Here is a 16,706-nt window from a genome sequence, read left to right as displayed (position 1 = left end):
AGTCATGCAATAAATGAAAAACAGATCCAGACTATCAACTTAAAAGTCAGCGAAACATTCAAATCTGTACAAAGCTTAATGACATTCTCAGACAATAATTGTTTAATAAAAACTGGCGTGTGACGCTCAGAGTAGACTTTTACCATACCGCAACGTACGTCCGAGCCGTTCAACAAACAACCGATGGTAACATATCGATTAATGTATGGAAGCTAATTTGCTCTTAAGGTTGATAAAAGACAGGGCTCTCAAATATATTAATTATGCATAGGCATCTAGTTCAGTAAAGGCAACCGAATACCTGTTGCAAAAAAACAACGCAATTCGAAGGCAAACTATCAGATGCAGATATAATACAAGACAGTACAGCACGTGCAATACTTATAGGCTAATGTCAATTACCCGGATGTAAATCGCTATGATTATAACAGTGATGATAATGTACTGTGAGAAGGGACACGACTTGTCCCATCACATATTGTCATGAGCGAATAAATCTTACCACTAAAAACAGAAAATAACTCAAAACCAACATTGTTACGTGTCTGTATGATTTACCTTTTCAAATCCCTTTTAATATGGGTAGTATTTGAAGGGTAATATTTTTGTCTCGAGTGAATAGGGCCTTTTACTGTATATATGCTCCACAAAGACCAAACAGAAAGGGGGAGAAGTGTCGATGTATTCAATTTACCACTTTAAAATTCCAGTGTGATTCGTATTGTGCAATCTCATTGGATTGAGAGAAAGGCGAAAGGCGAAAGAGAAGGGAGAAAAAAGCCGTCTGCTCTCGGGTTTGCACTGGGGTCCCCCGGCGCATGCAATCACAGCCCCCCTCAAGGGTGCTATTTTGCAGACACGGACGCACGCTATTGGTCAGCGCGTGGTCAGATGGTAAGGTTTCCCTCTGTCCCGCACTGGCACATCGCCACCCAGCGCCCCCCTCAACTAAAACCCAATCTCCGATAAACTACTAATAGCTAAACCACTTGGACTATAAAACACAACAAATCATAAACCAGGGAAAGGAACCCTTACCCTTCCAATGAGTTCCTATTTTGTAAACTCAACTTTCCCAGTGACTCTGCCCGGAGGACAGGAGTCTTTCTTGGGACAGATACCGTTATACTCCTCCGGATACACGGATCCTTTAAGACACTATCCCGGTGCTGCCTATGGAGCTACCAGCGTTCAAGACAAGGCGTACCCATCCTCGTATTATCAGCAGGCGAACGGTGCTTATGGCCGGGCCACCGCGGCCGGTGCATGCGACTACGCAGCAGCCAGCTTTTACAGGGAAAAGGACCCCGCCTGCGCCCTCGCGAGCATAGAGGAACATTCGCTCGTCCTGAGCCAAGATCATCGGAAGACGGACTGCTCGGGACAAAATAAAAGCATATTTGGGGAAAGCGAGGACCAGAAACCCTCGGCTCCGGTTTACCCATGGATGCAGAGGATGAATTCCTGTAACGGTGGGTTAACATTGTCCTCTCATGTGTTTTTTTCTTACCGTTTGTTTGGGGTTTTGCCTGTGTTCGTTGATACATAGAGCTGGTATATTACATGTGACTAGCAGCTGCACTGTACAGCGCCGGAAGAGCATTTGTGGGAAAATATTATCATTCTGTTTGTCTTAACACACACGCTGAAAGTAGACGAAGCATGCTATATCCCCCGGTAAACTTTTGATTAGTACTCCATATTTTCATGTTTTTCTCTCCCTATGCGTATGGTTCTTGTTGCCCCGAGGCTGACATAAGTCACTTTCAGAATTATAAGCACACGGCACACGAACATATACTTGGCAACAATGGGGTAGCAGTTTCATCAAAGATGGTTTCTTATCGCAAAATGGCTCGTATTGTTATTCTGCCAGGGTTACACCTATTAGTTCCTATTTATCCAGCACCAAAACACTCGCACCATGGCAAAGTTCAAACTGTATCACGAGGCAAATACACATTATATGATAGGACATCACATAATAGTCGAGGAATAAATTAGCGCCATCAATTACATTCGTGGAATTCTGATTCGACATGAAAAATAACTAAAACAACTGTATTGGACAGTAAAAGCTACAAGTCATTGACTGCTTGATATCCTAACATTTGATCTATGATCACTTCAAGTGCTCGCTGCAGAATCCAAAACGTGTCTTTTTTATTTATTGTTTGCTGGTTCTAAGCAGAAGTTGTTTTACTTGCCTGAAGCACTTTAAGTAAAGCAGAGAATTCTCTGTTAAATTGACCAACAAAGAGTTGGTTCTCCTGTAATGTCTTTACTACCGGCTGGAATGTGTTCTTGAAGGAAAAATCGTGAATATTTAACTTGCCAAATCAAACATCCCAAAAAGGAACAATTTCATGAATTTTCAGTAGGTATGGATTGACAAGAAAATTCAGGAAATAGTAACAATATTTCGTTTGCTTGTATGTTATACTGTTGGCCAGTGTTTGGACCAATCACCTCTCCATCATTATTTAAATATTATGCATACATATCGCAACAAAAATCACAAAGCACGGGGTGGTGTAATTAAAAATGTAGTTTTACAAACCGACTTAAGTCGGTGAATTATGCTAAAATGTGTTACTTTACACAGTACAGTGTAGTACAGTCACATGCAGTATAATTATGTCTAGATGTAATGCGTAAATCCTCAGCAGAAGATCACGAGTATCAGTCAATGTTTTCATTCAATGCTGTTTCGCCTCGGATATAGTGTATCAATCAATGCAAACAACACTGTTTAATGTTTGACTTTCTCTTCCCTTTCTTTTGTCAGGGACCTTCGGTAACCCCGGTCGCAGGGGTCGTCAGACGTACACCCGCTACCAGACGCTGGAGCTGGAGAAAGAGTTTCATTTTAACAGGTACCTGACCCGGAGGCGCCGTATCGAGATCGCGCACGCATTGTGCCTAACAGAACGCCAGATTAAAATTTGGTTCCAAAACCGAAGGATGAAGTGGAAAAAAGAAAATAAACTGATCAACTCCTCTCAGACCAGCGGAGAGGAGGAGGAAGAGAAGAGGACAGAATAAAGAAGGCAAAAATACATAAAATGGCTTATCTTCTGATATCCTACAAATATGAAGATACTACCTTCATATGCTCAAAGTTTCCACCGGTGAAGTTGTGTTTGGTAAATTTGTTGTAGCATTCCAGAAGTTAACTTTCTATTTTTGTTATTGTCATTTTATGTTTTTTATCATGATTCGGGCACCCGAATGATAGTGTTTTGTGCGCTTGTCTCTTTATTTAGGATGTGGCCAAAAAACGTTATTGGCCACGTTTAAGAAAACTATTTGAAATATATGTCATATTCGTGTTCATATTTAAGCTGTATAGAAATAAAAGGAAATTCTCCTTTTAAGGTGAATTAATGTATTTCTTTTGTAAGTTAAATACCCAGCCTTATCTAGTTGTTTCGTTGAATTGTTGTATAGTTTCATTGGGAGAACATATTGATCTACTGATAATTGAAAACTACCTAAAGACTGGGTCAAAAGTTTATATTTTATGGATTTTATACGTGGTTTATGTTTGTGTTTTTGTCACAAATACATATCTACTTACGAAATCATTAAATAAAATGTAATAATTATTAAACCTGTCATGCAATGTCTAAGCGAGCATACTTCACGGGTCTTTGATATTGTCCTGCTAGGGCCATGCACTGTAAGCTAAAACAACATTTGGGTCAGAAAATTACAAATAGACCATCCATAATTATTTCAAAAGCAAACCCTAGCTGGAAAGCTTATTTTACTGAACTGTCATACCATATGGCACAGAGTACAAGGAGATAGCACCGTCCATCTGCTGGACCGGCATTACAGTTACAGCCGTATGCGCAAAAACAGTCACTTGGTCCTAAACCAAGCCTCGCTCTTCCAATTAGTATGATCATGTTTGCTACCCGGAACAAGTGAATGCGCGAGGCCTAAACAGTGACAACTGTGAGTCCGATTGAATTAATGGCCGGGGGAGAAAGTTGACCCGTCCACCCCAGACACTCCCTGAAACCCTCGAGTGTCCAGTCCTCGACCCCATCTCTCTCAATGGTCACGTTCTCTTTCCAGGTACCGCCAGTGTTACACTTGATATGCAATAAAAACCCCGGGCCTGGTGTAACCCATGAGAAAATTATACACGAATTAACTTGTAATAGCTACCCCGTCCCCTCCCAGTGTGTATGGATTACACATAATGTAGCCAAAACATTTGAATGTTGTCATTGGGAGTTTGAAGGAAAACCGCACACATGCGGATGCCACGCTACTTCTGAAATAGCGGTGTACTATGTTACACGGGGTGGAGTTGATGTTCTGCAGGCGTCGTGTTACCAAAGTACACACACTTAGAATAGCTTCATGTGTGATATGTGGATACGTAGGATTCACCGGCATCAGCCTGTCTAAAATTCGGGGTAGTCTGCACAATTTCAACTGTCCTTTTCCGGTCTATGTGTAAGCACAAACGTATAGGCGGGTTTACACACATCACGGTGCACACAGGCTAAGTGGAATAACTTGCGCCTTTCGATCAACAGATCATAAATCAACCATTAACCGTTACCATGACTTTGCATTCCACTTGTGCACACGGCAAAACAGTTTCCAGTCGATAACTTTGCATACATGGGAGTGGGGGCAGCATCGAAAAGAACACAGAATATCCAGGAAGAATGTGTCACTTTTTGATACAACGGCCTTCTTTGCCTTTTACGTATGGTTCCCTGTATATGCAATTTCCATTCATTTGAACGGCGTGGTCTGTGAACGCTTGTAGACAAAAACAGAAACATCACCAGGTCGACCGTTACTTTATATTGTGGGTTTAGGGTTCCTTATAGAGCATATAGAACTATTGTGTGACATTTTCTACGCAGACCTTCAGACTTCCTAAAAATGAAGCAAAATCATAATGTATATGAAATTGTCTCGTTTCATACTGTTTGATATCTATTTGTTATTATTACTACCTTAATCGTCTATGCTAACTGTCTTTGATGGAGAGCAAGCGTAACAAACAATTTCCACGAGACACATCTCTCATCATGGTAGAATGAATAGGTTTCTAAAACGCGTAATCATAGCTATTAGCTGTGTGGTGTTTTTGTTTATTTACGGTATTAATATTCAGTTAATAAAGGCTCATTTATTGCCACTAAGCAACATTTTTTCTGCCTCATCAAAGGTCAGTAAAGACACTAAATCTTACCATGGTCACAGCAACCGATGGAGAAAGTTATGGAATAACAAATAATTTAATCCATTCCGAAAATAACCCTAAATCCTAAATAAAACTCCTTCTCTCAAGTCCTTATTTTGTGCAATAAATTAAATTCCCAGTAGGTGACGCTCTCTGCCAACACGGAGCACAACCCTGCAACGGGGAGGCACACGTTGACTTGGGTCTAACGACTCCCATCTCGTCATCATTTGTAACCATAGAGCATGAATTACCTCTTGAAGTCATCAGTGAGAATTTACGACTGGTCAACAAAAGCACGTGATTCCCAAACGCACCCCCACCCCCATATTTGGCCGCATACATAGCAAAAACGAAGTACAGTGCATTGCTATAATTCATTAATACATCATAAATCCTGAAGCACAGCGTTATAACGACCAAGATCTACAAATCAAGCCCTCTAAAACAACCTAAATGAGCTCTTACTTTGTAAACTCGTTCTCAGGGCGCTACCCAAATGGCCCCGACTATCAGTTACTAAATTATGGAACTAGCAGCAGCGCTATGAACGCCTCGTACAGGGACTCCGGCACCATGCATTCGGGCTCTTACGGCTACAACTACAATGGGATGGACCTGACCGTCAATCGTTCAACCAACACTGGTCACTTTGGCTCTGTTGGGGATAACTCCCGGGGTTTCCAGTCTCCGGCCCCTGAGACGCGGTTCAGGCAGCCGTCAAGCTGCTCGCTCGCGTCCCCGGAGCCGCTGCCATGCTCCAACACGGAGAGTCTGGGACCCAAATGCTCCTCGCCCCCTTCCGATCAGAGCGCAACGACGGGCAGTAACCTCACCAACAACACACATTTCACTGAAATAGACGAGGCGAGCGCTTCCTCCGAGACCGAGGAAGGCACCCATAGATCCAGCGCAAATCCCACTGCCCGGACGCAGCAGAAGGAGTCCACAGGAACCTCAACCACCACGGCGTCGAGCGATGGCCAAGCACCACAGATATTCCCCTGGATGCGGAAACTACACATTAGCCATGGTATATACTTGATGTCTCTCTTTACTTCTTATTTTGATATCAGAATGATTGTGTTTTGTGTTTCATTTGTTAGCCTTTCATGTAAGGCGCCCAAAGGAGTCTTTATTTTAGCAAATTCCACAAAAGCGCCATAAATCTGTCAAGAGGGCAAGCCTCGCAAACTGAGGGCGAGAGAATGGAACCGGGTGAGAGCGAAAGGGCAAAACGGCAGGAAGACTTAGAAGTTGTTGTTCCTTTGAAAAGTTAAGCTTTATTACGTGTGGGAACTTTATTACTGCAGGGGGAGAAGAAGAGCAATAAAATGTGGATAATGGAGTAAGCCTGGAAAGAAGAGGTAAAAAAAAGTTGAGGAGAGAGTGTCGAGTAGAGTGGCTGTTCAGGAAAAGAAAATACTATGATAATGTTGTAAATAACCAACGCTCTTTGTAAAGAGGAAGAAGTTGTCCAGTGAAAGAAATGCTTTGAATGGCTAAAAAATACACAGCAATGCCCCTATACAGCAAAATAAGGCATATAAGCTGTATTTGGTGTAGTTTTACGCGCATTGATATCCGTATAGTCCACATCAGTGGGGCATGGTCGGGTGTTGTGTTTGCAAACGTCAAAATATATTGCTTGTGTAATGCTTTAACCATGGTCCGTTCTCGCTAACGCTTGTCCCCTTGCGTTTCATCCATAACATTCAGATATGACTGGACCAGACGGCAAAAGGGCCCGAACAGCGTACACCCGCTATCAGACGCTAGAGTTGGAAAAAGAGTTCCATTTTAATAGGTACCTTACCCGGAGGAGGAGAATAGAGATAGCCCACGCGCTGTGCCTCTCAGAACGACAAATTAAGATCTGGTTCCAAAACCGAAGGATGAAATGGAAAAAGGACAATAAACTGAAGAGCATGAGTCTGGCTACTGCAGGTAGCGCTTTCCAGCCATAGAGGTCACGCAAGTAGCCTAAATAATACACTAAGTGTGGTGAAAGAAACAATACACACATTCAAAATAGGTTTCAAAAACACTATAACGGAGTACTGTACAGCGCGGCACCTTTTTGGCATGTTGTTGGTGTTTTAGGGCAACTTCACTACTAATGTGGTACTGCTTCTATATATAAAAAAGTTAGTGTTCATATGTTGTTGTCTTTTAAATACTACAGTGATCATTGTTTGAAGGGGAAAACATGAAAAAAATGCTGCCAATGCCGCTCGTCGTTATTGTTATAAATATCGTTTGTGTCAGTGCTATGTTAATGCTTTCTTGAACGTTGGCATGTGAGCTCTTAAATGTTATAACTTATTTACAAACTATAACGAGTATATACTTTTGAGTTTACAACTTTAAAGACTCTTGTGCCCAAATATGAAGTGAAGCTGTATATTTGTGGCGACTGTATTGCTTTAGCAGGAGTCTCGGTGTCTTATAAATGGTCCTCTTCATGTTTTCATACCGTTGTTTGAATCATATATTTGGATTTTTGTCATGTGTTCAAATTACTCATTTATTTTTTTTGAAAAAAGGGAAACATGTAAAAAAAAAACATGACTAGAATTCCTGTATCCGTTCATACGTGTGTATAGTTATATTGAAATGTAATTGTATATTATTGGATCATACTTATGTTCCAGAAAGGATGTACATATTAGACATTTTTAATGTGACCAATTGGCTATTTGTAGTGGGCAGAGTGAATGACAAGTGTTTGGAGGAAATGACAATTGTCATGTCGAACTGCCTGTGAGCATTTCGCCAATAAGCTTTTTGTATTTGTTTGTAGCTATACCTTGGAGTACAAAATAAAGTTCCTCATACTCAGACCACAAACCCCTCGAGCTGCTTGTAATTATGTGTACCCCCTGCCTACCTCACAAACGACCCAGCTGGAGTCAAACACGCATCAAACTCCCAGACCCCCGTCTGCCCACTGTCCACGCAAACCTGACAGACGTGTATCCTTCTGGGTACAAAGTCAGCTGTCAACTTCTCTCAAACCTTCATCTAAATATTCCAAGAACTAAAGTGTTCCATAAATGCAAAACTGTATTTTTTTCAAGCCTTAACTAGGTCGTCAATGGAACAATTACAAATACGCATTACACACAAGGACATAACCACTGCTAGACTCAATGTGCAATTATTTACTCATTTTAAATGCAACTGGAGCGACATGTGGCAATCACAACTGAAAAACAACGGAGACAACCAAAAACACACTCTTGGCACATCTCTTGTTGACAAACTTTGACATCCACAACATTTACGAAATGGGCAATTTCTATAATGATTTCCTAAATGGTTAAACGGTGCCCCTCCTGTACAATTTAGTTCATGTTTCACTTTCAGTAAACAAGCACTGAACTTTCAAACTTACCGGCTTTTTGTCTGGTCCTACGCTAGTTTTGAGAGCCGAGTAAACGTCCTGCCAAAAAGCCCCATCAGCCCGACGCTGCTTGGCCACTCGCGTTTTGAAAATTTGCTTTCCCCTTTGGCCAAACTATACCAAAAGAAGCTATGACATTTACATGTCAAACGGATGAGGGTTTTATCTTGAAGTTAGATCGTAAAAATCGCCCAGGCCACAGACAGATACCCCTTACTGGTTCTCAAAAGTCACGTGGGGTCCATAAAGTTAGTTTTATGGTTTTGGGGAGTTGACAATGTACTATATATTTCACATTCTAGAATGCAAGTGACGGTTTAACTGCTTCGCAGGGATTCTAAAGGTTCAGTAGTAAGGGAAGAGCTATCTAGTAGGCCACTACCATGTCCTTGCCCGGTACACACAATGTCGACGCTCCGGTTCGAACCTTTTCAAGACGGAAATGTAGCGGGTGGACTGTATGAATACACTAACTGCATGGTAAGTCCGGTTTTAAGGCTTATTTGGCTTGTGGTGGTTAGGTCTGGGGGGCGAGGGGGGAAGGAGGGGAGGCATCGTTTGTAAATACTGTGTCATTTATTTTGCGCTCAACAGTGGAATGAATGTGCTGGTGAGTCCCTGGATTGCCATATATGTGGGGTATTTTAGTTATCTGCTATGAGTGGGGACGTGATGGATACATGTGTTCATGTCTACTAGTCCAGGGCAATAAGCTGTGAATTTGCAGAACTACAAACTTGACCTCTGCCTCAGAGGGAATTCGTGTAGACTGTTGTTGAGGCTATTGAATGCAGTTACACAAGTTAGACGTAGAGCCTCTTTTTTTAATTGTTATTACATCTTTATAAATATTTGTTGTTGTTGTGGGATAAACCAGTATCTTGTTTCGCCATTATTTTCATTATATACTATATCATTAAAATGTTCCTCAATCGTTGCACTGTAACGTAGTAATAAAGAAAATCTTTATGTTAAGGTGTTCAGGTACTTTGTTACCTGGAGTAGAGGTGCTTCAGCCAAACACGGATTGCGGGATAGGCAGCTATGGCTTTGGAACCGACAGTATAGAATTGTAAACAGAATATTGAATGAGGAAAAACCTCACAGTAATATGACTATTTGTATAATATTTATGATTGTGGTACAATGATTCTACTCATGTGATTGGAAGATATTTCAGGCGTTCACTCATTCTGGTTTAGTGTAAAAAATGTATATCAAAATAAGTCAAATAAAATGTACGATGTCCATTATTAAAATGTCCATTATTTTCCTATACCGATACCATACACACACACACACACACACACGCACACAAACAGAAACACAGACACACACACACACACACACACACTATAATGATAGGTCCAAAAGGTACACGCACATCTTAGTTCGTACCCCGCCCAAGTATTTTCAAACAGGAAGGGTGTGAATAACCAAACTGGATGTGAACATTCACATTCGACCCCTGTATCAACATCTCGACATATGAAGAACTATTTCAGGAAACAAAACCATGAATTAAAATCCTTTAGATATATTAAATACTATGCAGATGGCAGCTCTTCACGTAATATGGTTAAATTTAAATCCTTAATGTAAATTGTTTAATAGTTGTGTCAAAGCCACACTTACAGCTGTAGTTGAGCTCAAGTGTCAACGTTGAAACTTAATCATTCCATCTCTTGTGTAAAGATCTTTATCGAGGAATGCAACTGCAAGTAACTCTAACAGTTACTTTCGATAACAAAACAGAGGCCAAATACGTCATTATATATATATATATATATATATATATATATATATATATATATATATATATATATATATGCTGTATGCTGTATTTTATAGCTAAGCAAAGCAGCCAAATCAGGGGGCAACCCCAACTATAGGCCAGTGGCAGAGTTAGGCTAGAGTTCAAACAAGGATTTTATTAGAACTCGTGTGCAGAATTTAATTAATTACTTTTTCTCAAATCTATGCTAATGTTTGTTTATACATGGCGTAGAGTAGCCATCTTTGTCTTCTGGTATTTTTTGCATAGTCTTGTTAAGAAAAAAAATTAGTTGTGTTTAATTTACCAAACGAAATTTAAAAGTTTACGCAGTGGAATATTTTGCAAGAAACAAAATCTAGAATTAGCTATTTTTTATTCGGGTTAAGTAATTGTAATTATTCTGTTCATTTAGTTACAAGGATATTCCGTTTTATATTTCCGGCTGGTGAATTTACTGCATTAGAAATTAGAAAAATCCTGTAACATACTCTGTTGGGCCCATTCAAACTTCCATTTGACGAGGGAGGGGAAAAGGCATGTCGAAGTATGACTAACACGTTAACATGTTCTTAGTATGTTGTTTATTAATAATACCTATAACACTTTTACAACTGTAACATTATATGCATACATATATGATTATGTCGGGACTTTTACAACAGTACTCCCTATTTTATCATCAATATGATCAAATTCTCAATGCTATGAAGACAGTTTAGAATATAGAATGTTCAGTTGTGTTGGTAAGCTTCCCAACTTGTATACTATTGAATAATCCAGTGGGAAGCTTAGAATCCAGCGTTCTATTTATAAAAATGAATATTAGATTTCCGGTGTATTTTACTTTTGGCTTCTCGTTTTTGTGTGTGTGTGTGTGTGTGTGTGTGTGCGAGCCCGCGTGAGTGAAGAAGTTTCAGTCAGTAAACAGGAAGACAAAACTCTGGTGGCGAGGAAACGCAAGGGCTTCCATTTCATTTTTCATCGGCTTCCTCTATAATGATAGCCTAGTCGGGAGGGTTCTGGCCAGAGGCCTCAGACCGTTATAGTAGTGGGCGACAGGCATTTGTTTCACTTCAAAGTTGTTTAACATGTTCACCGACCTAGACCCTCACGAAAACGACCAGTTTTTTCGTCATCTGATTCCCGTTTATGCATTTACTTTTCGAACAGTGAGAAGCTTAACACGAGCTTAAACGTTTGTAAATGTGTGGGTGAGTAACTAGGCGACAGCTTTTTCTTTGCAAGGTGTGTGTGCTTTTTCGTGTGGGTGTGGGGTGTGTTTTGCGAAATGTTGGCACAACATAAGAGAGCAGATTATACAGAAAAGTAGCCTGCTGTGGATTTATCAGAAGATTTGTCACAATTCCCTTGGTATTGTATGGATGTTTCAAAATATATTTAAGTTTAAAGATGTGACAGGCCTAAGTAAGTTTTGAATAATGCCTGAGATGTATTATTCCTAATTAAATTTGGGAGCGTGGCTGTTGTTTGTGTTCAATATGAGCATGACTTTCCCTTTTGTTCGTTTCTCTTTATTATTATTTGGGATCACAAAAACCTTCAAAACTTTCAGATATTTCTGGTTGTGGACCTGGAACATTCGCAGGCCACGATTTCCAACATTTAAATTGCCATTTGAACAGCGTAATGTGTTTTGCATATTGATAGAGGTAATCTGGGCGCATATCTCATCCATAATGCATGGGGATGGTGTCACCGCGAGGTCAGCAGACGAGCGATGCAGAGCGTGCTTTATCTCAGGGCGCAGGCGCTGCCACAACACAGCACTTCTATGGTGGCCAGCTACATGCCATGTTTACCAGCGGGCAGGGGGGAAATGAATTAACTACGTTGTTTTTTTTATTTACCCCTTGTTCTCCCCTTCTGTATCCGATCTCAGTGTGAAACGGGGAGGGTGGAAGGCAACAAAAATATCCGAAACTTGTCCTGCATGTGGCCCATGTTGTGTCCGCCTTTGATGGAGGATTTCAACAGAAACGACCAGAACAGCAGCATAAATCTGTTTACAATCGCGTATAGGTTATGTGTTGAGATTAGAACTCGACAAAAGGCTATGAATATGCCTTGTTAATATTTGCTTACATTTATGATAAGATTATCACACTCCTGCAAATATTGGAATTTGTATATCACCTGATAACCGAAGTAGGCCTATATGGAATCCATAATATTTCATTACATCGTCATATTTCCTTAATAATTCATTCAATAGCAACTAGGCCAGTTTATATTTTATATTGTTGATGCATTTTGATTTCTTTAATTCCCTAACCTCTTTGTGTGTTTCAATTAAATCTAAATAATATTAACATTTAAAAATAAACAATAATAGTTTAGTATATAGTTAATTGAAGTTAATACACGAAGCATAGTGTTAGGCGTGTATCAATGATGTAGGCTATATCTACAATGTTCTATTTATGTGAATGAACATAGATTCTCGTATTTTAAAAATTTTACATAAACATTACGAAGTAGCCTACTAGTATTTTACAACAGGCTAAAGCCTAGTTTACTTTGGGAATCGCATCCACTCTCGAAAACCTCTTAACCCTAATCCTACCGTACACTAAGTTAAGTAGACCCCTCAATTTTTGTAAATATTTAGAGCCCTACCACTAGGCCTAATTATGTTTCATCATTAATTTCATCCACAAAATATAGTTTCCCCATTGTACTTCAATATGATATTCACGAATATTCACTCTAAATGCAGCTCTCCATCGTCACCAGCAGAGCCCGCTTTAGACCAAGTTCACAGCCAGAAGAGAGAGTTGTGAGTTCGCTTATAGTCCACCCACCACGCGCCTATTTGAAACATAGCAGACATAATCCGTTATTTAGCCTATACTCGACTGCGTAAAATTAAACCTCGATTTAACAAAGGGTACACAAGGCATAAAAACATCTTTACTAAAAGATAGCCAGACCCACGGAACAAAATCACGTGGAGTATTTATCTTTCTGTTTTCGTTGCTTTGTTAAACGGAGGGCTGAAAAGGCATGGAGAAAATAGTCTAGCAGTGTCTGCAAAGAGTGGATTGGAGATTAGAGAGTGGGCACTGTCCTCGTCTTTCGCTTTTCCCCGGGAGCTAATGAAGGAAGGTGATTCCGGTATTGTAGAATGGCTGTATAGCTAGCTACATGGGGTCAAAAAGTTGAGGGGTCAAAAGTTTACGTCGTGCGTGACTCTGCCGTCGACAGTCGACTCTGTATTCTAGACCAATTGCTGGATGTCAATGGCAAAGTGGGAGAAGAGAAGGAGGGGATAGAGAAAAGGGCGCGAGGGAGGGGGCTACAGATTGTCTCATGCGCAAAGATGAGAGAAATGATAGGGAGAGGCGAGGGAGAGGTGAAGGGCTGACCTTCATGGTAACAAAGCAAGCCACTGCACGAGAGTGGGAGAAAAATGGACGCGTAGATTTCAGGGACGAAGCGGAAGGATTTAGTGACATTGGGGGTTTCTTGCGCACAATGCAGGTGTTTGCTCGCGCCAAACGTCCTGTGGCAGAGACAGACCGAAAAATCTGATGGCTCGTGCAATAGAGCTGTCTTTATAATTCTCATTATCATTGTTTAGCTTTGGCCTAGTTACCTTTTTGGAGAAATATTACGAAGAGAAAAACCTGCCCATACATACAATTATTAAGGAATTCCTATAAAGACACACCTATACTAATAATTTAAAAATGATTCACCTCCCATATCTTCATAATTGAGTCAGTTATTGACTGCTTGTATGGTTTAATGTTTGTGTGTGAGTGTGTGTGTGTGTGTGTGTGGGGGGGGGGGGGGGGGGGGGGGTTGTGTGTGTATTTAGAAATTATGAAAAAATATTTTTTTTTCTACCTTTCCAGCAGTGAATAAACTAAATAATGAGAGTTCTAACACGTAACACACCAACTTGACGTTGGCCTCTATATTTACATTGTAGTAACTATTTTAGTTTCCAACGTTCACCAATTTTGGTCTATCCAAAAATTGGTGAAGGTATTATAATAATAAAATAATGCAAGATATTAAAATGCGATTATAACAAAACATTATAATAATTACTGATTTACTTTTTGTAAAGTAATGCAACGTAGGCTATTGAGATAACTGATGTTTACTATGTAAGCTGAGGTTTATCGGTGTGATCTTTATCTGGCTAACCATCTTTAAAAATCGCTAAAGTTATCTAACTTTGAGCATGCTCTCCAACTCGACAAAATGGCACAGTTGCGAGGAAAGTCCTGAATGAAATGGATCTGGCAAAATGTAGTACATAAGGTTAAGCGAAGAGACACAAACTAGATAGCCTTAAGTTCCTGAAGTAAAAAAGCTCCGTTGTTCCTATATCCATCGCTAATGGTTGCCGGGGAATAACTGTATGCTTACGAAATCATATAAAGGTTAGGACTTGTTTTTAGAAGCAGGATACAATAGATATTGCATAGAATCTAACGTGTTGCATTTTTTTGTCTATTTGTGTGATTATTTCTGTAAGCCAGTTGGAACTAGGTAAACAAAATGGTGTTTATCAGTATATTGACATTGTAAATTATTTCAATATTCAGACCCCGAAAGAAAATGAACATCTGACTTGAAAGTGTCAACGTGTGACATCAGGATAGATTTGCAATAAACAGGAAAGTACATGGAATCCAGGGATTTTACCATTTAGGAAAACTAAAATGTTCTTTCCAACTAAAGGATGAGTAAATGACAGTGGTTGGCAAAAAAAAAAAAAATTTAAAATCGTCAATATGGTGAAAACACTCACTACTAGGTAGTAGTTGCATGCCCCGAATAAGACCAGGCATATATCACACAATCTGGTTGCCCTTTGGAACCCTTAAGAACCATCCTTCAGAAAATTCATGAATAAATAGGCCTCAATTTCTCTTTGGGTAAACCTCTTTATCTACGTCGAGAAGTTGAATGGGTGACTTTGGACACATATTGTTGAGGTATGCTTAACGTTGGGGGGAAAACGAGAGAGGAAAGAAATGGGAAAATTGATAATTCAGTAAATAAATAATTACGTTATTGACATAAACATTTTGCCTAATGGTGGAGCTCAGGATTATATGATTCTGGTTGGTCGGTATTTTGCCAAACAAAGTGCATGAGTGGTGAATAATTGTATTAGAGAACACGTCCCTATTGGAGTTCATCCGGAGTTCACTGAATTAATTTCAATTCCATTGTAGCATGTGCCGTTGCCTGGCAAGGTATTGTAGTGAATTTTAATATCTGCAGTTTGAACACAGCTAGAGAAAGACAAGAATGCATTTTATCTTTGTAATCTTTATATTTTTCAAGACTTCAACGAAATTCTTCGAATGGTAGCGATTGGTTATTTAATTTAATTTTTTTACATAAATGCACAGTATGTCTATATTATATATTTAGAAGAAAATAAAATAATATTAAGGCATATGGTATATCTCGAATAGGCTACTCAATAAATCAATTATAAGGAAAGGGTATCGAATATCATCGACTGATTTTATTCCACAAGTAGCACAGTGCATTTATGCTAAAGTATATCATCTAATAATCAATGGATAAATCGATGTAAAAGCACATTTATACATAGCATTTAAAAAATATCTAAGCTTTCTACATTGAATTCTCCACGAGCGTTATTGTTTATTACGGTTTGTTAACTTCACATTTCCTTCCCCCCATTGTGCACCGGAGATTTTATTTCTGCAACAAAGACAATGAAGAAGGGCAGTATATGCTTGAGCTGTTTTTCTAGGTTCGAAAGCCTTTTTGAATAAGCACCCCCATTCCTAGCCCATTTTTCTTCCGACTAATGACTTAGGCATAGTTCAATATGACCGAGCAAGCTATGCATGCATTACCATAGAAGTTGCGAGTGGGAGAGACCCAAAGATGGGGTGAAACGCAGGTCAGCGCGTCTAACAAATATTAAAATGTAGGCTACTCGGACTCGTGACACGCCTCGTTGTTTAACAAAGACTTGCCGAACTGCGAGATTAATACGAAAACTTGAGTCATACAACAAAAATGCCTTAAACCCACCGGGTGGTTTGTCGCGTTCACTACGGTATAGCGAGGTAATGTGCGTTTTTTATGTGGGTAGCATGCGGATGCAGCGGTGTTGAGCGGGGGATAGCCCCTCTTCTTTCGCCAATTGCAAGGTTAAAGCGGCAACAGCACATTCGTTCGACTGACGAAGGGCTCACACTGTTTTATCTGATTTTTTTCCCTCCCATGGTAGAGTGTGTACGCGTCGGAGATTGGCTTGCGTCCTTTGGATAGTTTAATGT

The 16,706-nt window shown here is 39.9% G+C and overlaps 2 protein-coding genes across 2 annotated transcripts; both read left to right on the top strand.

Annotated features, from left to right (window-relative positions):
- The first annotated feature begins 938 nt into the window (after nucleotides 1-938).
- hoxb6a (homeobox B6a) lies at nucleotides 939-3,509 on the top strand. The gene is made up of 2 exons (XM_010874645.3): nucleotides 939-1,472; nucleotides 2,789-3,509. Exons 1-2 carry the CDS (start codon nucleotides 1,046-1,048, stop codon nucleotides 3,043-3,045), a joined length of 684 nt encoding a protein of 227 aa, XP_010872947.1. The 5' UTR covers nucleotides 939-1,045; the 3' UTR covers nucleotides 3,046-3,509.
- Nucleotides 3,510-5,344: 1,835 nt separating this feature from the next.
- Nucleotides 5,345-8,068, top strand: hoxb5a (homeobox B5a). The gene is made up of 2 exons (XM_010874646.3): nucleotides 5,345-6,251; nucleotides 6,938-8,068. The coding sequence occupies exons 1-2, from the start codon at nucleotides 5,675-5,677 to the stop codon at nucleotides 7,183-7,185; spliced, it is 825 nt and encodes a 274-aa protein (XP_010872948.1). The 5' UTR covers nucleotides 5,345-5,674; the 3' UTR covers nucleotides 7,186-8,068.
- The last annotated feature ends 8,638 nt before the right edge of the window (nucleotides 8,069-16,706 follow it).

Source organism: Esox lucius, chromosome 11 (genome assembly GCF_011004845.1).
Source record: "Esox lucius isolate fEsoLuc1 chromosome 11, fEsoLuc1.pri, whole genome shotgun sequence".
Taxonomy (NCBI): domain Eukaryota; kingdom Metazoa; phylum Chordata; class Actinopteri; order Esociformes; family Esocidae; genus Esox; species Esox lucius.
Note: the sequence above shows the minus strand (reverse complement) of the source record. Positions and strands in the feature narration are given on the sequence as shown.

Bases quoted from the DNA above. Each gene is read 5' to 3' on its own strand.
- hoxb6a (XM_010874645.3), top strand. From the start codon at position 1,046: ATGAGTTCCTATTTTGTAAACTCAACTTTCCCAGTGACTCTGCCCGGA. The intron at 1,473-2,788 runs GTGGGTTAACAT...TTCTTTTGTCAG, and splicing joins GAGGATGAATTCCTGTAACG to GGACCTTCGGTAACCCCGGT.
- hoxb5a (XM_010874646.3), top strand. From the start codon at position 5,675: ATGAGCTCTTACTTTGTAAACTCGTTCTCAGGGCGCTACCCAAATGGC. The intron at 6,252-6,937 runs GTATATACTTGA...CATAACATTCAG, and splicing joins GAAACTACACATTAGCCATG to ATATGACTGGACCAGACGGC.